Raw genomic sequence first — 23,502 nt, 5'->3', positions numbered from 1 at the left:
AGCATTTGTTCACTGTTTTTTCATGCACCAGTGTGTCCTCTTGGTTACGTTATATGGGATGAGTGCAAAGGAAACTGGCAAAGAGTATTGCCCCACACTGGGCTCAGCCATTCGCAACATCATTTACCAACTCTATAATGAGTAGCTGCAATACTTTTTTAACACATTAGGAACTGGGGAGGTGTATTTTCAGGAAACCAGCAGCACAGCAGTCACTTCACACACTCACAGGGACAGCAGGTAAGAGATACGACATTAGGAGAAGGACATAAGAAAGTGCTTACAAGACTTCCAGCTTTGCATTTACTGAGCTCTGCCATATGCCATGGGCTGCTAAAATTTCCCACTCTTGGCAAATCACACATTTAGACAAAGAAAGCCTTCATGCCTCCCATTAGTTGTGAACAGAAAAGCAGCTCTTCTATGTAAACATGGATCATTTCTGTTTCTCATTTTCTCTGGAAGTAGAGAGGAGGTACAAGCACAAGGAACCTGCTCCTGTGCCAAATAGACTCTTGGCTCCGACAGCTCCTGGATGGAACAAGCCCATTTCTCTCCACCGCTGCACATACCAGAGCTGCATAAATGGTCACAGATCCAAGAGTGCTCAAGGTTGGAAGAAAAACACTAACACAGGTCTCACAGATGCCTTATCCTTAAATTAGTAGTAGAACTTGACCCACTGGCACCAAATACCCTAGACAAAGAGTCTAGGCCTAAATCTTGCAATTCCTAGGCCAGACTCCAGTCTACCCTAGACTTGAGTCTTGCAGTGCCTTTTTCTGCTCAGATCACACTCCAATACTACAAGCCAGGCTGTTGGGCACATTGGCTTTTGAAGACCCTGCAAGAGCAAAGCATCATCAGAGCATGGGTACAAATACAAAACAGACGGAGTCTCCTGCATCACCAGCAGCATTCACATTCAAACCCTGTCAGACTCCAGCCTACCAGCGTGTCCCTGTGGAACTACAAACCTCTGCTCCAAGTTGCTCTTCTCCAGCCAAGCCAACACCACAAATGTCGATGACAGGCATGAGCACCGTGGTGAGTATCTGCACTTTTGTTCACAGTGGGACCATGCAGCATTTTCAATAAATAGTAAGTTCTCCTAAAAATAGGATTTTTAGCAAGTATATATATTATTGGCAACTTTTTGCAGAGTTGTATCAGCCAGAGAGGGACGAGAAATTCAGAAGCATCAGAACGTAGCCTGTTGTGCAACAGCAGATAGCAATGAAAGTCATTTAATTATGAAATAGTCATAATGAATACTCATTTTAAAGAAGATGCAGTCATGTACTTGGGGCAGAAAGCCAAGGCTTAATATTTCACTTTCAGACTTCAGTTCCATCCACTTTCAGTGAAAGAACTAAATCTGTGTTACTCTTTAAACCAAGGGAGACCAGCAACAGCACCTAACCATTCACTTCTGGTCTTTCTCCAGACACCCTCACTTCAGTAGGTATACGTGCAGGCTTTGCCACATAAGTTTTCCAGAGAAAAAGCTGTGTTCTGCTTCACTGAACATGCTGCAGATGCACAGATCTGCTACTCCAACCCTTTGAAAGAGGCAGGTTTTGATTGCTGCTCCTGTTCTTGTGACAGTTGTTCTTGATGCAATAACCTCATCTATATGGAACATTTTCTTTCTGCTAGAAAAGATGGTGTGGGGCCTGGGTTATCTTTTTATACTGCCTGTCCAAAAAAATTCAACACCAGGACCCACGAATCCTTCAAAACCATTTAGGAGCTCAAGAAGCTGAAACAATTCCATGGACAAGTATTTACTCTAGTTCCTTCCAAGATGATAAAATGTTTGCATGAAATTTTAAGAAAAAAAACCAGTTTTTAACTAGCTTAGAAAACCAAACAAGTCAAAGGCTCTTGCACTCATTTTTAGCATTTCCTATAGTCAGTGCTTCGTCCCCTCAAAATACTCTGCAAGACCATTCCACTAAGCAGAAATGCTATAAAAAAAATATTCCTTAGTGGACCCAACATGAGAGACTGTCCCAGGGTTTTCTGTGGTTTGGTTTTGTCTGGTGTGGGGTTTTTTGTTTTGATTTTCCTCCCCTCTAGATTATACAAAGTACCTGGCAAACCTGCTTCATGGAGATTTCTCACTGTTGAACAAGACTGCCTTCAGTACTTAAATATTATATGAAAGAGAATCAATTATCTTTAAAACACACACAGAAAGAAATGGTTAGGCTTTTGCTGTCCCATCCCAGTAACCCACAGGTGCCACATAGTTTTTTCTAGAAGCACAATGTTTGTAAGGGTATGAACAATACTATTCACTGCAGTCTCAGGGGTTGTCTGCTACAACAAGCCCTGCTCCAGCTGCACTTGCCAAGTGTCACCCACTTACTCTGTAGTTTTGTTTCAGAGCTGTGACACTTCTTCCCCTTCTATCATACCTATTTCATTACTTCATTATCCTCTTTAAGAAGACCTGTCGGAAGACATTTGGAAGTCTAGATCAGGCCTTACCTTCCTCATGCATCCCAAACACTTCTGAGCTTTGTTCTGCAGAAACAGCACTAGCAGGACTCCACTACAACGCTATACTCCAGGGATACTTTCAAGATCATTTCAATTTACATGCTTGGTATGGACACAAGGCTTACTGCTTTAATTTCCAGGTTTCTGGCCCCCAGTCCTGTACATAGTACCTATTTTTGATGAGACTATGGGCTTCCCCCCCCCCCCCCCCCATTTAAATCAACAGCCTTCAATTTCAGAAGCTGTTATTTTTTTCTTCATTATTCATTCCAGATCAGGAGGCTCAGCCAGCAGCAGCATATCCCCACTGCTCAGAAAAAGATTCAGCCTCCAAAAGCACATAAGATTCTTTTTAAGTTCTCATTAATCACAGCCTGTAATCCCTGGGATCCTGCCAGGCCCTGCAGTTTTCCCGGTGGTCTCCATCTTCAAATCCAAGTCTTGCAGATAGCTAAAGCCCTAAACCAATTTAGTCTCTGGAGGCCAATGAGAAATCCCAGTTTCCTTCTTACTCCCTATTTGTTCCAGTTTCACCTTCCTCCAACTTAATCTGCTATGAACATCTAGACCACTTCCAGTAGCCCGACTTCCTCGAAAGAGTTAAGACCCATGTTTGAATCTTCCCTTTCTAGCACTGGTCTAACAGTGGTTTTCTAGCACAGACTCCCTACTGCTCACAGATAAAAAACAGTGCCCATAGACACGTTCACCACCACCTAGTCAGAAGCATCTGCCAAGTGGAAGATTGCCAAGTGAGCTACCAGGCATCCAATGCTACCTGGATTGAAGCTGCAGAAGAAATCTCTTGCTGGTCTTTGCCACAAGTGCCACATATGTTGACAATCAAGGCAGATAGGCACAGATAGATCAGGCTTCAGTACCAAACTCTGAAAAACAAGCAGTATTTGGAAGATGGAGAGGGACATGTGTCTAGGTACTCCATGATCTATGGATCTCATAGGCCCCCAAGCATTCTAGTGCTTGAAGAATCAAACAGAACTAGACCAACAACCTGAGGGGAAAAAAAAATAAAAATAATAAAAGTGTTTGCCTAACAGCTTCTCAGTAAAGGACTGACCCCTGTTTTGCTTCTTCCTCACGCTAGGAAAAGCATTTCATTCAGCTGCAGCTGCTAAAGATTACGACTTACAGCTCAGTCAGAAGTAGTAACAAATTCAGGACTAGACTCTTAACTACAGCATAAGTTGTTGTTTCACCAAGAACGGAAGACACAGACAGTATGAAGAAAACCCAAAGGTAAGCGGGAAGGAAACATATTCTGGGAAAAGAAGAACCAGCTAAGGTAGGGACAAGCACATTCAACAAGTCACTCAACGTAGTGCTTCCTTCCCTGGGAGATGTTTTGAGCCACCCTTGACTAAGCCAGGCATGTGATAACATCATAAAGGAGAATGAGCTTTCCCCACCAATGCTATAGGAAAAAAACTACAAGAATGTGTCTCCTTGGCTAAGAACCAGCTGGGAGACCTTCTTGGGTCTTCACATGAACCACCAAATCCCACCAGCATTATGCACAGACACTCACTCAAGAAAACTGGTCTGAGGTTCCCACAACTTGCTGGTACTGTTTCCTACAGAGTCCCCACTGCATCCTGAGACTGAGGCAACAATTTGCCCTGGGAAAAGGAAAATAAGAGAATTTCAAAGCCACAAGAAGATCTAAAAGAAGAAAATGCAATGGCATCTGTGGGGTGTCAGAGAAGCAAATTTCTTGCTGGCTGCGCGGGCATTAATTAGTGCACTTAATCTTTAGAGCCATTAAGATACCCTTCCTAGCATTAATCAGCTGCAGTGGATAAGCTGATCTCTTGAATAAGACGCAAGACAGAAGCTAGAAGCAGGGGTGAGGGGAATAGGTAGAAAACTTCAACTATAAAATCAAACCCTCTGTGCAACCAGCATTTCTCCAGCTTTCCTCTTACCAAAGGCACCTTACAGCCTGTACTCCAAGGCAAAGGATGGCTGGGAAGTTTGATTAAAAGCCATTTTATCAAAAAGAATAAGTTTGTCACGCAAGACAGAGCAAAATCTACTGTCCTCAGAAATAAAAAGCAAGAGCATTTTTGTGCCCAGAGCAGAATTTAGGCTCTGGGCTCCCACATGCAAAACAAGCACTCCAACTGTGCCAGGACTTTTTGTCTCAGTCATTTCTCCTCGTCCTCCCCTGTTCTCTTCACCATTTAAACAGATCCTCTTTCCCCAAAAGTAATTTTATCTCACAGCAGGCCAGATATCAGAATGGAAAAAACAAAACAAAACACAAACCACCAAGGCAGAACTATTTGAAAACTGGGATCCTATCTCCCCTTTGGCAGCCTTTGCATTTATTCAATTCTGACACCTAGTGGGCATCACCACCAGTGGGAGGCAAGAGCAGAAGCAGGTAGACACGCTCACAAACACTCTTAGCAGTAATGCTGATGCTCAGCATTAGCTACAGACCAATTTCTAACATGAGGGATGTCCTCCATCCGTAGCACAGCTGCATCTTCTTAAACCATCCCAAGCCTCCGTGCTGAACTCACACTTGCAGATATACTGACAACTGCATTTTCTACAGTAAAGACTGGAGAACACTCAGGTCATGATCCCAGCATCTCACTGCTCTGAATCAGGACATAGGTTTGGCAATTAAGGTCTATCCTTCATTTCAAAGAGATCATCCAGGGGTCAGTCTGGTTTGTCACCCACCTGAGATTAGGTTGCTGACAGTACAGTGTATGCCAAGAAATCTCTACATTCCTTCAGGATGAGCAATAACCTTATTTCTAACACGGGTGAGGCTCCATCCCGCTTTCACTCGAGATGATCTCTGCCCTTTGAGAAATTTCTCACACAAATTTCACATAGCACTGAGCCTCTCTTTGTATCTAGTAATTCCACCCCTTTCTAGCTAGCCCCTGTAAGCTCTGGGGCTACCAACACACTTCCCACAGAGGCACAAACCACACCAGTATCAGTCACTATATGCAGCAATTATCTCTGAGCAGAGAGGGTATGGGAAATGAAATGCTCCTACTCATTCCCCAAATTATTCTGTGATTCTCAGACCAAAAGGTAAGATTTCTTGTGACTTCAGGTTTAGCATTCCAAGCAAATTATGCAAAGCTACCTTAAATGTATTTGGGAGGAGAGAAAAGTTCAAGTCAATGTAAGTCCTCACTTCTTTCCCCATCCTACAACTACTGCAGATGCTCTGTGCTGAAGGAGTGACTACATTTTTACCGTCTGGTGAGGCAAGGCTCAAACAAACCACCATAAATTCCCATTATGCAGCAAAACCCAGTCTAATATCTCATGGTTTTGCTCTCTCCCTTCAGACCCTTTTCTGCCATCTCAGAGATTCTGAACAATCTCAAAGTATACAAAACGATAATTTCTGCTCTGCATATTGCTTCCACCGCAAGTAGTGTCTCTAAGCAGTACATGGAAAGCTCCCCCCACCCCAGCTGCTGCATAAGTCCTCACTCTCCAAGCAAAATCCAACAAAAAAACTAGTGGTCCACTTACATAGAGCCCGCCTCCTTGGTGTACTTTGCATCTTGCTATTTGGAACCTTCCTCCTTTCTGTGTTAAACGCAGAATACCATTATCACTTATACAACAAAGAAGAAAGGTGCTATCTCACCTTACCTAACCTGTGATTCTCACTTAGCAAAGCTACTGTAACTCATGGCTTGGGGAGGATGGCCATGGAGAACAGAGCACACAAATGTACAATGAGTCAAAATACTTCTTGTTGTAGGAGTGCAAAAAGGGGCTGATGTTCTCCATTTCAGCTTGCTCCCTCTGAGGGAGGCAGTTCTGGAACCTTCCAGTGTCCTTGGGGGCTGGGAGTCCAGAAGTGTGAGGACGTGGCTGAACACAAACAAACTCAGGACCCTGGTAGGATTTCGGGCTTCAGTTCCAGCAAGGAGAGCTTTGCTGTTGGATGTAGTTGTAGAATTTCAAGCCAAACTCTTAGACATGGGAGTTGGAAGGGAACATCCGTAGCAACTATCATTGGTATGTTGGAGCAACAAGTGCTTTAGCCAGCAGTTTGAGACCACGAAAGATTTGAGTAATGTGGACAAAGAAAATATTACTCCCTAGTGCCAGATAAACATCTGCACAGCAGATGCCACATCAGCTTCTAGGTGTGAAGGCATTTCCATACACGAAGCAAGGAGCTTAAAGGACCCGTAATCCATTTTGCTGGGAGGAAAGTGGGAAGGAAAGCATTTGCTTTGTTTTCCTGTAGAGAAATGCAGATATGATTAGCATATAGGTGTCCCACATATGCTGGAAAAGGATGGCCTTTCATTCCTTTTATTATGCCTATCAAAAGGAGATATTACAGCCCACGCACACATTACAATGGTGCTTGCCCCAAGGGACATCACTGCAAAGTCCAACCTTCTGAGAAGTTATTTCTCTTCAGATATCCGTGTCAGCAATACTAAGATAAAAGACGACATTTTCTACACAAGGGGCATATCCAGAGATCAAAGGCAACCCCAGTTTTCATTCTTTAACAGTAGTAAGCTTTTTTGTTTTTGTTGTTGTTGTTTTTTTAGCTCAGACAATAACAGTGAATATATAATAATCCAAATGTCCACATATTGCCAGCGACAATGCACTGACAGTATACCCCAGAAGTGATGGAAATCACTGCAGGGACAGATCCTTGCCACTGAACTTCTGTCCACAGAGGGCAGATAAAGTAATGATGCTGAAAGTAGCTTCGTGAAGTAGTATTCTGCTGTCATTTGCTTACAAATAGTTATTTTCCCAAACACATGGCACCTGACAGAGCAAGGGACAGGCTCTGTTCACCATTCTAGCAGCAGTTGGCCCTCCCTTAGCTCAAAGACAAGTTTTCTAACTCCAGGTCTTGAAAGATCCAGTGTCAAACTCACTTGATTCTTCTGTCTCTTTTGCTGGACATACAGAGCCACAATAGAAGGATTTTTGTAGCAAACATGCTCTCTTCCAATTCCACCAATGCAGAGGCCTGCCACTATTCTCAACCAGCAAAATACACTTGTAGGCCAACAAAACTGGCTGTTGGGAACTGAGAAAAGAAAGAGTGTCATAGTAAGAGTACAAGCACAACTGGAGCTGGCTCAAGTGTCAGCCCACAGCATCCCTTCCAGGAGACAAAGTATAATTTTGGAGGAACAGCCCAGAAAGCTCTTCTGCTCACCCATGTCTTTATCTAGGACAGGAAAACATATGTATCTACATGGGAAGACAAAGTCCACAATCACTTGAGCTCAGGATTTTCAGGAAGCAGCTAAACTGTTTCTTTCCACCAGAGTCATGGTTCAGGCTAAAGTGAGCACAAAGGTGTGAGATCACCCCTTTTACAGAGAAGATGCTCAGTAAAAATTCCCCTACAGCAGCAGAGAAACATTCTGCAAGTACACTGGGTTCCAAGAGCTGTACATACACAACAAAGGAAAGTGTGATGTTCCAAATCCTGTTGGCATAGGCAGAGAAAAATGATCATGAGAAAGTAAAGCAGCTCTTCCTCAGCTGGACCTCTACGATACACCTTACCAGCACCTTCTGCTCCTACGGGTAGTCATCAAGGGGACTGGGGAGTTGCTTTAGAAAGAAAAATAAGTTGCTTTTGAAAGGAGGGACAGTAGCATAACTGATCGAGCGCCAACAATTCTGCAGCTCCCATGACTGCCACTTACTGAGAAAAACAGTACTAGGGAGCACAGCAGCAGAACTGCAAACCAAGCCAGTGTAATGTGTGATGAGAGTGAACAGGGATGGAAGTAGATCTTAAAACCCAGTTGATGCTTCTTCCTAAAGGAGACAAGTCTGCAAGTTTTAAGGATTTCTTCAGCACCAAATGGCACTGTGTTCCACCAGATATCTAACTAATTTGACTGTTTCTATCTCAGAAAACTAACCTGTTATTTTGATCCAGTTTGACACAAATCCATCCTGAGCGTGATAGAAAACACCTATCTGGATTGCAACTGCTCAGGCAACAGGCACCTCCCCTACAAGCCTCTTCCCTCCCATCCGAGAAAAATGGAGCTTGAAACAGGGAAGGAAAAACAAAGATGGCGAGAAAACACATTTGGTCCCAAAAGTGCAAACTCCTCACTTGTTTTCTTTCCATTGCAGTCACGAGTTGTGGAAAGACTTCTTTCCCAGGAGAGAACAAAGGTGTTTCCCAGTGGGACTTACTGCATAAGCTGTCAGTACCTGACAACCACTGTCTTTAGCTTCCCTCAGCACCCCACATTAGTGGTCAAGTACCCATTAAAGCCAGATTGCCCATGGGCTAAAATTCACACCCTTGGGTTTGTAGCAAGACATCTTTGCCCACAGCTGCTGCACCCCAGAGAAAAAGAAATTAAGTGCCTTTATTACTTTGAATGAATCAATAATTAGCTACAAGCATTACAGAAAATTACAAGCTACTGCAGAACAAACAGATGGAATAATGATCCTTTAATAGCATCATGATGTGATGGTACAACACATACTGGACACAGTTAAGGCTGGATGTCTGAGACAGCCCTCCCAGTGAGCTCTAACCCATCAGAAGGCAGCTATCCACTGACAAGTGCATGCAGTTGACATCTCATGAGCTCATCCAATGGCCATTTGATGTCACTTCAGAAAGTTTAGGGAAAGACTGTCACTTCAATACAGAAGAGTTTTTCATAGAAAATAAAAGGAAATGGCATCAGGTTCTCTCTTCGCATGCCGGATCTCTGAATCTTGATTCTTCTTATTCTCCAGTCTACTTCAAAAAAAAAAAAAAAGGGGAGGGGGGAGAAATATCATAGCTCAAAATTCATCCCATGCTTCACAGAACCAAACATCCATGACCTTGGAAAAAAAAAAAAAAGTATTAATTTTGTCTGAGTTGCTTATTCATTTATTTAGCATCAGAATTCCACCATGAGGAATCTGTGAAAAGAAACCTGCCTATGCAAAACACTTCACACGTGCACAAATGTCATGTCAATTACTAATTCATGTAAAACAAAGAAAAAAAGGAAGAGAATGATACTGCTAGAAAAATTAACAGTGAAGTAACACTGGCCACAAAACCATGCATACTATAAAGTCTCAAAAGCAGAGATGATTGAGACTATTAGCTGTTGTATGGTCTTCAGAGAAATGTATCTGAATTAAGAGCTAAAATATGCAAAAGAAATGAGATATGTTTTTTCTAAAGCACATGACTACTTCTACAGCAGTCTGTAGCCTACACTGTATCCTCAGCAAGTTTGTCACCATGGCAACCTGACATTTTTCTGTAAGACAATTTTCTTAGTAAAATTACAAGGATAGACTCGTGCCAGGAAGGAGTGTCCACACATGTGGTAGTGATAGACACAGAGACCCTCTGAGAGGGGCTTGTCCTGGAGCACTTGGGTCTTGCCCAGCCCTGGAGATGGGGGATGCAGACCTAAGAACCAAGAGCAGCCGCTACACTCATCTCTGGGGTCCAAGTGACAAGAAACAAAACAGGAGCAAGTGAGAACATGGGAAATTCCAGTTCAGTTTAAGGAAAACACTTCCCCCAAGGGTGCTTCAACGCTGAACCCGGAGTCCAGAGAGGATGAGGGTTCTATATCCCAGGATATTCAAACCTCAGCTATAGAGCCTCTTGAGCATGGTCCCATTCTGAGCAGGGGCTGGGCTTCCAGAGGTCCCTCCCAACCTGCATGTTCTGACAAGCTCTTTTCCAGTGTTTGCAAAATGCAACATGGTGCAGTAAGCTGGAAGAGACAGTTGAGAGACCTTTCTGTTCCTCCAGCCAAGTCCTGTTATTTTTCTCCAGCAATTAGATTAAGGGGTCTGCATTCAGGCCTTGAAGACATAGTGAAGCCTAAGGAATCATCCTAGCTCTGCATCCTTCAGAAGCAGGAACAATTTCCTCAGTGCAGCAGTCAGTCTAATCCTTCAGAACAGAACTAAAATAGGTGGACAAAGAGTAAGGCAAAAATCACTGCTGTTCAAAATAGCAACAAGAGATTGTCACAGTGATTCTCCTCTCTGCTGTAACACCTTTGCTTCATCCCTGCACCCCGATCTGATCTGAGCATCAAGAATGGTTTTGCCTGGGTCTGCCTCCATTTCAGTTCTTCACCTCTGAACAGATGAAAGCATGCTGCTGTCTTTTCTGCTACAGCATCACAGGTGCCAGGTGACACCAAGGACTTACATGACAGACAGACTCCAAGGCAGGAGGAATCTAAGTGTAGCCTGTCATTTCCCCCACGTTGCCTAAGCGATAAATTGCTCTTGCTCTCAAAGCTGATCCAATGCAGAGCTCATGCACTATGCAACAGATCCCATTCTGAAGGGATTTTCCTTCCCTCTGATGCTTCATTTTTTTTTCCCCTTTTCCCCCAGGAAGCAATAAGCTGCTTTCTGAGAACCAGAGAAAACAGAGTGGGTGAATAGAGAGGAATAAAAAAAACCACCACCACAAAGGCAGAATACATGAAGCCATAAGAACACAAAACTGGAACTAAAAATCAAACAGCTTCTTAATGAGGTCACTGGGGATTAAAAGCTCTTCTTTCCATGCCCCAGGAGGGTTATACACACCCAGCTCCATTATTATTTTTCTAGAAAACAGACAAACAAGCACCCATTTCACTCTGAAGGTTGGATCTTGGATTTCTTGGGCATGAGGAGTATGAGGAGAGGCCAAATGTTGCCAGTTATTCCTTTATTGAAAACAAAAACAAAAACCCACAACACCCACACCAAACCCTAATATTCAAGGATGCTAGTCTATTAATTTCTGCTTCTGCAAGGCTGCTAATCAGCTGCTCTCACCGCATTCCTGCCAGCAGTGAGTTATACCAGGTGAGAGCTCCATCACAGAGCCAATTTAATAAAAAGCAGAAAACTCAAGGAGGAAATTATAGCCCCATTGGCTTGAGGCAGAAGGAATCTGATTGTCTGTTAAAAAAACACTTTCCTTGTGTGATTAATGACAGTAAAAGGAAAATCAGTATTCGTAATCTACATGTATATTGCAAGCAAAGACAGGAACTTTCTTCCTAATTTTCCTGTTCAAGGAAATGAAGCAGTGCTGGTGAGACTCCAGACATAAGTCATACATCGGACTCCACCCTGCACAAAAGACAACTGCCTTAGGCAGTTGATTTTGGAAGAAGAGAGCGCTGGGGCCCTTTTCTTTTGCTTTCTGGGATTCAAGGTGTTCGGTGAGTTGGAGACAATTTTAGTCTTCTCTTTGCAATTCAGAGCCACGAACACCATTAAGCAGATTGCAGTTTAAGGGAACCCATAATTCTGCATACCTGTGAACACTCAAAAAGCCTTTCCTATTGTGTGTGTGTGCGCCAAACTGCATCCATTCAGTGCAGGAGTCCCTCTTCCCCAAGACTTTCAAACAGGGCACTAACTGCATCACTGATATGCCCTTTGCCAACACTGTGGTGAACTGATGGAGCTCCAACAAGCTCTGCACATCCCTGGGAGGCCAAGCTAACTAGAGACCTTAACACTTGTCGCATAGTAAGGTTGTTAACCAGTGATCAGCTGTTGTACAGCAGCTGGCTCTCCTGCTGTCACTCACTCCTGTGCATGACCTATTTGTTGGAAAGGCTGGTCCACAGCATGCCATGTGAATTTTACAGTCTCTCTCCAGTTCCAGAGATGCACTAGGAAATAAATCCAGTAGATCTGATTAGGACTTGTCACTGAAGCAAGCTCATTAATCATTGATGTGGTTCTTTCATATGCAGTTTGCCAACTCCTGCAGGCATCAGCAGACGGGTGGGTCTGCAGACTGCAGCCTTGAAAAAGTTCTTCCTTATATAACAATTGCACTGATTTTTTCCCCCCCTCCTGAATATTTAGCTTGTTTAACAAATAAGAACAGCCAGAAAGCACCCGTGAGATAATTTAACCTAGCTTCTTACATGGAGTCCGGCACAGAATTTCCCTGAAAGAATTCCTCCAGCCCAAAAAATAAGAAGATCTAATTCAGAAAAAACAAAATCCAGCATCAAAAAACCCATCAGCCATGTGTCTTAGTAATTTTTCCAGTCAGTTACCCATACTGTTGCGTAAAAAAAACAAACACAACCAACCTCAAACCACAACACACAACAGCACATTTCATTTCTCACCTGAACTTGTCTAGCTTTGTCTGTCAACAGCAGGATCTTGGAGTAAGAGATGAAAATCTTCTGTTATTAAATAGCTGTTGCCCCAGACTCCCCCAACATATTCTCAGCTAAGCTAAGCCATCTGAGCTACTGCCATCTCCAAACACAGTAGATATTTCTCATGACCTAAACACTGCATCACAGTATGGCTTGTAATTGTGCCAGCCATGATCACACAGGTCCCAAAACACCAGGAAAAGAGAGTCATGAATAACCTTCTCTAGCCTCAAATACATGAAATAATTTGGATACATGTGGCTCCAAATTAAACCAACTGATGAAACCCTCTAATTCAAGATAAAAGTGAAATTAAGAAGACTTCTCTCCAGACTTCGCAGATAATAATTCAAATCAATAAAATCAGGAAAAACAAGGAGTTTTGAAAAATCTCCCTTAATCACCTGATATATCTGCCTCTGTGATGTCCAAAACCTAGGACAGTGGTACGAAACACAGTTCTGCAAATGACACAACCTAACTTCAATAGAAAGCACGAAGTATTAAAATTCAAACTGCACAGGATTTCAAGAACCATAAATTTATTTCCATTTGTTTCATATTCTCATTCAAGAAGATTTTACAGCTTGCAGATTGAGATTTGTTAGGCATTAGATCCAGGAACACAAAACGTTTGATTGCTTCTTAATGAGGGCAGCTCCTCTTGAGAGTCTAATAATGAATTTCATATACTTGGTATTTTCCAAATGCAAAGAAAAGGATGTCTGCTCATTTCAAGCTCATAGACCTCCTTCCCCACGACTCTTCTGGAAGACAGGCTGAAGAAGGTTCAGCTCATATTTACCCAGCCAAAGACTGATTTTCAGAAGCAGACCACAGTTAGGCACTTATAAAATTTGTTCCTATGTTCTGTGGAACAGAAAGTCAACCTTATGCTACTCTTCCGTAAGCCTCAGCCTTTCCAGACTGGATTAAAGCTACCCAGGACACAGAGCGCGCACCAGAATGCCACTGCAACATGCTCAAGGAAGTTCAAGGACATGTAGAAAAGTTAGAGAGTCCTATAATAGGAAAGGCTGGCTCACGGATAAACTAAAATAGCATATGAATTTAATGAAATCACTTTTACAATGACAGACCTGACCTAGCAGAACGACTGGCTTTTCCTTTCATATTTAGTTTCTAGGCGAGTAGGGGATATGTCTCCCTCAGCACAGGCAGGTTTACCACAGATCCACTTATGAGTAACATGTGTTAGTTTCTGGTGAGTCATCAGTGCTAAATTATATCTAAAACTGTCCTGTTTCCAATGCAGCAGGCCTAGTCTGAGCTCCACACATAGAGCATTCAGTTCTGGCACCCTCTACAGGGACTGAGACCTGTTAACAATATGCACCCAAGTGATTGCACGAAACCTTTACAATCACATTGAAAGTCATTTCCTCTTCCTTTCCCAAATACTTTAAAAATGTTAAGCATGCCAAAGACTGATTGCTGTTCTGCATTGCTACAACTCTTTCAAAAACACTTCCCTTTAGATAAACTCTGTAAGACAGCAGGTAAAATATCAACAGCAGTTACAGCTGCTGCCACATGAAGCCTCAGAAGTAGGTGAGCAAAGCTGGTGTCTGTAGGATAGGCCTTACCAGCTCCAATGAGTCTTGAGCACCTTTCATTATCATTCCCATTAACCGAGCTCCAAACACCTTTTTCACAGCTTCTCTGCAAAAAACACTTGCCCTAAGTACTGCATCTTGGTTTTCCCAGATACTTTTCTACCACATTCATTTTTTTGTTTGATAAACTGTGCAGCCTTAGTTGCATTATATTTAGCACAAAGACATGACCATTCCTCCAAGAGTTTGCAGTATAAATAGACATAATTAACTGTGGGTGCAAGGAGAGCACCGGTGCAAAAAAGGCAGGTAATTTGCTGAAGGACTGGGGCAGAACTAGGTACCAAACAACTCATCTGCGGCTCTGCCCATAGACAGCCAGGGCATGTTCCAGATCCCACAGTCAAGTGAGACATCCCTGCTAAGGGCAACCAGTTTGGGTAAGGTCCAGAGGACCCATGAAACCTTAAGACGGAAACTTGAGTCTCCTAGGCAAGAGAGATGGAGGCAAAAAGGCAGAACTGGACCTAAAGGCTTGAGCTGTTTGCCAAACTCAGCACAGAAAATTGATTTTCTTGCACACTGTTCATACTACCTGCACACCAGGACACTGGTGTTTGCCTGAGCATATGGGACAGACCACCTGAGAGCGAGTGAAAGCTGTGAGCTCTGTAGTTGGGGTGTCTTCCTAGGAGTGAAGCAACAAGAGGAAAATCAAAAATATCTTCTGCTGCCCTGACAACTGGTCAGACCCTTGTTCTGTGGGCCCTCCTGTAGGCACCAGAGACTGCCACCCCATCAATGTTTGTCACAGGTGCTTATAGTGCTGTTTGTATTCTGGGTCACTGAAACTCACCATAAGCAAGTCCTACAAACATCTGGAATAAAATGGCTTTTAACACATTCACAGCCAAGAAGTACATTCCCAAAAGTTCCTTCATCCTGATCAGTTACTTTCCCACTCTGCCACAAAACCTACAGACCTAGGATGCACAAAAGCCACACTTTGAATTGTACTCACCCAAACCATGTCATTCTATCTTGTCAGACCTGAAATAGTTGGGTTTATGCCAGCCTCCACGGCTGCCACCTCTTCCACTTGAAGGGAAGGCTTCAGGAGCAAATACATCATCTAAAAAAAAGAACACAGAGACATACACGAGTCTTACAGGCCTTCAAACACGTGTTCATTCAGCATCCTGCACAACATCAGGACAATCTCAAGGATACATATAAGTACTGGTTATGAAAGCAAAAATCTGTCAATCCAGAAAATACATACACATAGTATTCAAACCTCAGCACGGCCCTAACTTAGCAGCCCAATGTCCTCACTGCTTCCTCAATGGGACAGCCCTCTGCACAGGAAAAAGCAGCTGGCCATGACCTGAGCAAACTGCTGGTCTGACACATTTAGTTCTCCCTCCAAGAGATTATCTTCAGATGGCCCAAACAGATGATACAAAAGGCAAACTAACATGTGACAGGACAGTCAGCATGGCAGAAATGTCTTACCTTCTCTGTGACTGCTGCCTCTTCTGTTGGGATTCATTATCGGTATATGCATCATCTGTAATTAAAAATATTTCTTTAAAAAGCTCATCTGTCAAGAAGCCAGCTGCTCCTTCATTTCCTCAGGTACTATATGGTCATTGAAGTAATTCCAAGCTTCATTTTTAATTTATCTGAAAACAAGATTACTGCTGATACTATTGCAAAGCAGTGTTGTTGCTAAAGAAAGTCTGCAGTTGCAGGTAGGTGAACATCCTTTGTACTTCCTACCTTATCTGACCTCCCTGTAGTGTAGATACAGTTAGGAGAACAGCGCCTGCTGTTGTCACACAGGGTACCTCTTAGACTCATTTATCCCAAATTACTAGTGTAAAAGCTCTCTATACTCTTCCTTTGTTGGTGTCTATCCCAGTGAGATTATCCCAGCCTTATTCAATCACAATTCCTTCTCTTATCCAAATGCCACCAGCATGACAGGAGCTACACCAACAGCATTCATCACAGGTCCACCACACCATCTCAGCCAGGATGGGGTGCCTTGAACCGAGTTACAGCTCTAGAGCAAGACCTGCAGTGCACTTGCTGCAGCCCTCTGCAGAAAGAAATACTTCCCTTTCCATGCGCAATTATGGCACATAAAATTCCCTTTGGCATTTATTCCTTCTTAACATTGCAGGAAATACATTCCCCAGCAGGAATATTGGCAGCAGTACTGAATTTTAAGTGATGGTTAAAGACAACTTGCAGGAAGATCTCTGCTTGTAAAAGCAACTGTTTATACTGAGTACCCTATTAAACAAGAGTTATGCTTCACCCATAGAGGACAGACTGAATGTCCAAGGCTACCTTACGTATTTCAGTACTTCACAAGGAGACTTTCTGCTCTGCAAATCAAGAATTCCTGTGGTGCATTCACTAGCTAGCTCTGAATAGAGATTCTGAACAACAGCAAAATAATAACAATTACAAGCTAATTTGGCAATTCAAATCAAGAGAAGGTGACACAGAATCATATTTGCTTCAAGCTATTCATTTATTCCCTTGCATCTTTCAAAAATAAAAGCTGTCTGTATCCTCTGGCACTTAGCTTGTGAAATTATCTTTGTTCCCTACATAAAATCCTCAAGCACAACACCTACCATAGATCTGTGCTGTAAATGCAGGCACTCAGGTTCAAGTATCAGTTCATGGAAAAACTGGACACTGGCATGATTTAAAAACAGCAGGAATTCACAGGTTGGGTCAGTGTTTAATTGCACCTTAATAACCAAGTAAGAGTTCAAAAAGGGAACACAAATCTCAGTAAAGCAAATGTTCTTCAGCTATTCTGTGATGACATGCTCAGCTGAGGGCTGGGTTTGGTAACAGAGAGAAAACCATCAGTATTTGTTTCTGTCTGTATATGTACTAGTCACTGTTCTCCAGGCACATAGTCTATACATTAATAAAGACAGACTGTTGGAGCTGGTGAATGTGCCAGACTGCCGCAGAGATTCACACTCTCCCCAGGCATCCATCGAGCAAAGTCAAACCTCTCAGCTGATGGAAAGCAAAGGCATTACAGGAGACAGCTGGATTTTAAACCACATTCAGTTTTTTGATGAAAACCTCCAACTGCAACAGGAGTTGTAGTACACACATATACACCTGACTTCTGCTTACAAGAGGATGAGCAGAATTTTCACTCCTCCAGGCAGCAGAAATCAGTTTTCCCCTTCCTTACCTCTTCACTGCTCATTGATTCAGAGCTGAATGTGCCACGATGGCACTGCACAATAACGTTCGAGATCAGCTCACCAGAAACATCCACAACACTTCTGCAGAAAGCAGTTGTCTGTAACAGATCAAAATAGAGAAAATCTTATAGAACAAAGCTACGGTGCAAACCATCTCATGGGAGTTTCACCAGGGGAAGGGAATCTGTACAGGGATTTTAAAAATCAATTCCAAAAGGAAGAAACTTAAGCAAAACTATCATTCAACAAATTACTGGAGCAGGCTAAAGCCAGACCAATATATTCTGGCAGCATACGACTACACACAAGTTATTGCTCCACAATTGCATATGAGCTGTATGAAGACTCAAGCTTGCTTGAGGCAGGAAAAAAACCAAATCTCTCAATCCTTCTCATGGCTCTGTTACCAACAATCACAAACAGAAGAGCTGTGCAAGGCTATGCTGATGACACCTCCAGCTCTAAAAGTTAAACTACCTTTAAAAAAGTTGTGTCCACAATTCGACAGAAGCTCCAGCAAAACCTGCCACCCAAGTTTAGAAAACAGACATCCTCACACTATCTTTCATACCATATTGCCCCAAGAACAAAAGAGGAGAGATAGTGTCTGTTTAGGACCCAGTGATAACTTCACAGTAGCCAACCCATGTGTCTTTGAAGAAAAAAAGAGCAACCACCATCAATCCTATGTTGTTCCATTTACACACACACAAGCTGCTTAGCTCAAGAGTAGTGATACCCAAAGATACATTTAACCCCCCTCTTCATGGGGTAAACTACCTCCTGAGGTAGTAGCATCACTAGCAAGCTATGACGAAAGCCTTTGCCCCTTCTGTCCAGTGCCTTCCCAAAAGCCCTCCTCATCCCTAAAGACTGTGCCTGGGAAGGACAGATAAGTTTGGCAGCCATTCACATAGGAAAAAAGATGTGAGAAGAGCTCAGTTTGGAGCAGCAAAAAGATGCAGCGATAATCTCTGCAGAAGTATGACACACAGTATGGCGTCATTGCACACAGGGATTCAAAGAGTTCCTCCATATGCTTTGTAAGATTCATGCAAACAGGACACAACTGCTCAGCAGCTTGCAATGGGAGCCAGGTTTTGGCAAAAACAAGTGTGAACAGAAAAGTCCAGATTAAAAGTTGATGTATTTTCACCAAGCTTGGTCATCAGAGTGCAGCAAGAGCTGTATCAAGAACCTGATCTGTGTTATCTCAGGCTGAAAAGAGACCTGAGAAATCTGAAGATCAGCACTCTCAGCACAGAGTGGGATTCTGCACTACATATAGCCTCCATATAGGGCCTAGATACATAACAGGCAAAAGCATATAAAAGGTCCATTTTTCTACCCTTTCAGCTTAGAAAAGAAGGTATACTTTCCTCCCAGGATTTGGTCCTAAAGCATGTAGACACTTCCACTGCACGTTGCTCCAAGACACACGTCTCCTTTTCAGCTCAGAACAGCTCCTGTATCCCCCACTGACCAGGCAGAAGAGTTTCCCAGCACTGAACCTTCCCACCCAACAACCACCCCATGCTGCAGCTTATGTTTGTTCGGGTTTGTTTTTGTTTTTAGAAAGCCAGCCATTCTTCAGTACCAGTAGTGTTTTGATATATCCTGAGAACATCCTGCATGGAGCAAGGGGTTCACACTCACACACTTACCACAAAAGGCCCAATTTTAAAGTCACAAGTGAACGGGTCTCTCCCTGAAGCTTTTGTGCACACAGTTTCACGAATGCTGAACTGCAGCTCTAGTTTATAAGCATTGCTGTTCCACATGTCAACCTAGTAAAAGGAAGGTCAACACAACAGGTAATTAGTCTCTGTCACTTCTACACCTGCTACATAACAACCTTGATGCTTTGTCAAGTAGAAGGATGACATAAGGGCATTATGGGTCAGTGCCCAATTTTGAGCAGATTACTTCATGTGAGAAAGTCTATTTTATTGTGCTCAGGAGTTACTCTTAGGCCAGTTTGGTAACAGCAGCACAGTTTTCCACAGGGGTTTCTCTTGACACCTCACAGCCATTGTGGGATCCTGCTAATGCTCAGAGCCAGCTGAGGGGGCAACAGCTGTCAAAGGCAGACAAGCATCGCATTACCCCTGCATGCTACCACACCTTCTGTGGGAACCATGGTGCTAACAGCTCAGCTTTGGATATATAGACTGCCAGGAAGTCTACTGCAAATACATGACTTGGCAAGTAAATCACACAACTGCAAGCAATTGCATTAATGCAGTTTATAGAGTTGTTATTTGTCAGCTCAGGTGCTTCAATGGGCAGCATGCACACATCACTTCAGGCTTCAGAGAGTTCAGTGGCTTTTGTTGACACATTATGATTTTCTTTTCTCATTCTAACAGTCCTATCAATGTTTTAGCTTGAGATGGGAGACTCAAAAACACCCTAAAACAAATAAAATAAACAAGAAAAAACCCAAACAAAACCCCCAGTGCTTTTAACCTTATTTTTTTTCTAAACTAGTTTGATCCAAAACTCATACTGTCATTCCTTCTTGCAGAAGATTCAATACATGCTATCTATAGAAACACAACAGCTCTGAGGATGTTCAGGAACATGCTAACTTCAAATTAGGAAGCTTCAACTCCTTAACTCTGGGTATCCAACCTAATTCTTAGCAGCACAATTTAAAGCCAGATAAGGGTTTCCTGCCTGCATTTAGACAGTAGTAGATTTATATCAGAATTGCTGTGTAGAGACAGATAATGTAAAAACAGATTGGAGAAATGTGTGTGTGGTGGCATTCAATTAGCAGTACAAATGTTCAGCTGAGACCTTCAAAGGAACCAGGTTACTTTATGCCAAAAACAAAGCAGTTAGCTGGAAGTATTTAAAACGACCAGTTTTAACCAAGATCTTACAAGACATCCCTGGAAGCTTTCTATTCTAAGGGTGGAAAATTTAACCTCCTGAAGTATTTCTAGCTACAAAACAACATACAAAGAATATCTGGGTTCCTAAAGCCATAGCTTCAGATGATACCTCAAACCCACCCTCTTCCAAACAGTTCAGAAAACTCCAACTAAATCTGGGTGTCCAGAGTTGGGAGGACAGAGTTTTCCACCACAGCAAAGCACATTTCAGCTAAAGGATCTCCATTATCTGCACACTTACTCTTGTGACATGGCTCCTGACGACACCATACAGGTTTGTCCCCCAGGACTGAGAATTGATCCTTGCAATGGAAGCATTGAGAGCCTCTTCTGTGACAGGTAGTTCATAGTCATACACTGGAAACCCTGAGACAGACGCATAGTTCCATTAGAAGTTCATTGCAGTGTTGGACTTTCCCTCCCTCAACCACTGTAAGGAAGAGGATATGGTTCCACTCTGAGCAACTTACCTGAACACGAGAAAACGCTCAGTGTGAGGACAAAAATTAAGATCCTCATAGTGTGACTTTCAAATTCCTCTGGTCTTTTCCCTTTCTGAGCAAGGTTTTCCAGTACATATTCCTCTGTCTTTATATAAATACAGCCTTGATCCTACACCTGACCTTTCTGTGCCCAAGCTCTGCTACAGACACTGCACTTTAAACTTAATTGATCTGATAGTAAATATTTGCTGTCAGCTCTTCTCCATTTAGCAGTAGTGTTCTGATAAGAAATGGAACACAGTGCCATTTTCCCAGGACTGCATCTACAAGGAAGTGCCGAATTCCTGATATCTCCATAGCCAAAGGCAGAATCTAGTTACTTTGTTCACTTTCAGCCATTAGTTACCCATTTAAAGCTGCTGAGACAACTCTTTCCATAGCACCAGACCCAATGCCTTTGTGTCTCGGCAGCAAGTGGAAGCATTTACAAGCTGATGTTCTCCAACAAGTGGAGAATTCCCCATCACAAAATGGGAGCCCACCCACACAGAACTGTCTGACACCACCACTCCAGAAGCCAAAGCACCCAAGAGAAACCTCCCAGGCAGAAGACACACCGCAGACCCTTGGGACACCCCAAGTCTGTTGCTCTTGCATGCTCCTAGAAGCTCCCACATTGCTTTGACTCTTGCCAAGCCTGAGCCCAGTTACCCAAACAAGAAAGCATCTGTGGACATTTGATTTCCCCTGTCAGATCCCCTTGACACTCAGGCTCCGGTTTCAACACAGAAATTAATGGGCTTTTTGAAAAATTACAGCCTGACTTCAGTATGGAAAACACCATAAGGAATTACAAGGATGAACTAGATCCGACACCTCAGCACTCAACTAACTGGAGCCAGGTTGCAACAGGGCTGGGTGTTCCCCATACCCTCTCCAACACACAGCACTTGCTACTCTTGGTTTCCAGGTAGAGGTAACATATTCTACCACAACTACCCCACAACAGAACCACTGAAACACTTCTAGTAACACTCAGAGAAGCACCTGGGTTTTAAGTGCATAAAGGATGTCTATGAGAGTTAGGAAATAAACTGCTGCTTTCAAACAAGTTCACCCGTTGCTGACTGTTCACAAAGCAGAGGTGTGTCTGACCATATTCATTTTTAAGATTCCATGTGTGAAATTCCTCCATTAACCTTCAAATCACAGCTCCACCTGAATTATGTGGCACAGGGTCATTTTTAAAACTTCTCAAGTGACAAGCACTCAAAGAAAGACAGGGGAGCATGTAAAATACCAGGGCTTGTATTTGATAAGGAAGAGGATAAAGTTGCTTTTGGTTGTTAGGTTGTCAGACTGCAGAACAGCAGCTGATCACACACCAGGGGTGTCTGAGCCCTTGGCTGACAGATGGAGCTGGATAAGCATCACTCACACTGAAAGGACTTCAGGGCAAAACCCCATCAAGGCAATGCAATTCTAAGACACAACAGAAGCAATGGCCCAAGTCTGGACCTTAATGGTCACTGGATTAACTCCCTGCAAGATCCAACAACAGGAACCTCTGGAGCCACAGTACTCCCCAGGAAAGAGTTTGTGTGCCAGTTGGTAGAACTGCACATGAGCAGAGAGACTGTGCCAGGAACAACCCATGCCTCGTGGGGACAAGCAAAGACAGCACCAAGGAGGAATCTTGCCAGGGCCACGTTACTGGCTAGTGCCGCACCACGTGTGCGCCATCCCACCCAACAGCTGCTCAGAGAGGTGGATGTGGGTGCGTATGCCAAAAAGGGGCGGGCATTTTTTACCAGACAACTTAGATTCCAGCAATGGGAACATGATCCAAAACACCAGTTGAAGCTTTGCCCAGTCAAAAGCCAGAGCTGCTTCTGTGCATCCATTCTGCTTGTTCACCGCAGCTGAAGACACTCTCTCCTGGCTCTTGGACACACTCATCTGCAGCAGGGTCTGCCATTCTTTCTTACTATTCTCCTTAACTACTGTCCGCACCATAGGAAGGTTGGTAATATTCTTCTATGCCTACTACCACACCAGAGCACCACAATGCATGGGATTTAAACTGAGCTAGAGATTATCAAGAACAACATCTGTTGCACTACCACCAACTTTTCTGCAAGCAGAGACAGGACCATGCTGCCTCAGATGAAGGAGGAAGTCTGCCAACACACTGTTTGACGTGGTCCTACAGTGGTTTCTCCGCAATCAATCATGCTGCTGCTGTGGTAATGAAGCACAAAAAACAAGACCACTCAAACCACTTGAATGGAAAGAACTTGGCATTCGGAGCTCCAAGGTCTTTACTGTTTTCCAGTACACTTCACCACCAACTTGCTGCAGTAGTCTGGACAACATTTAGCTTTTGACTTCATTCCTAGAAAAGGAACCATCTGCCTCCTGTGTGCCGGGACCTGTTAATATTCCACTGGAACCTAAATTTGTAAAAGTGCTTCCTAACTGCCAAGCCACAGCACTGTGTCCAGTCCAACAGTAACTTTAACTATTGAACCAATTGCAGCATTTAAAGACTTCAATCTTACAGTAGCTACTAGGAAAGTCTGCCAGCAGGATTGTATTAATAGTAATGCTGAGAGGGGCTCAAAAATAAATTTATGAAA

General features: G+C 43.2%; 1 protein-coding gene across 3 annotated transcripts; it reads right to left on the bottom strand.

Moving 5' to 3' along the window:
- Positions 1–8,877: 8,877 nt before the first annotated feature.
- On the bottom strand, positions 8,878–21,053 carry SPP2 (secreted phosphoprotein 2). Of its 3 annotated transcripts, none has more exons than XM_005513120.3 (7): positions 20,891–21,053; positions 20,662–20,786; positions 19,185–19,307; positions 17,508–17,618; positions 15,788–15,842; positions 15,294–15,404; positions 8,878–9,369 (listed from the first exon to the last, which is right to left on the bottom strand). In XM_005513120.3, exons 1-6 carry the CDS (start codon positions 20,937–20,939, stop codon positions 15,304–15,306), a joined length of 564 nt encoding a protein of 187 aa, XP_005513177.1. In that variant the 5' UTR covers positions 20,940–21,053; the 3' UTR covers positions 8,878–9,369; positions 15,294–15,303. The 3 variants fall into 3 exon arrangements, with proteins under 3 accessions (XP_005513177.1, XP_005513176.1, XP_005513175.1); XM_005513119.4 differs by having other exon boundaries at positions 8,878–9,283; XM_005513118.4 differs by having other exon boundaries at positions 8,878–9,280.
- Between the last annotated feature and the right edge of the window lie 2,449 nt (positions 21,054–23,502).

This window comes from Columba livia, chromosome 7, assembly GCF_036013475.1.
Source record: "Columba livia isolate bColLiv1 breed racing homer chromosome 7, bColLiv1.pat.W.v2, whole genome shotgun sequence".
In the NCBI taxonomy this organism is placed as follows: domain Eukaryota; kingdom Metazoa; phylum Chordata; class Aves; order Columbiformes; family Columbidae; genus Columba; species Columba livia.
Note: the sequence above shows the minus strand (reverse complement) of the source record. Positions and strands in the feature narration are given on the sequence as shown.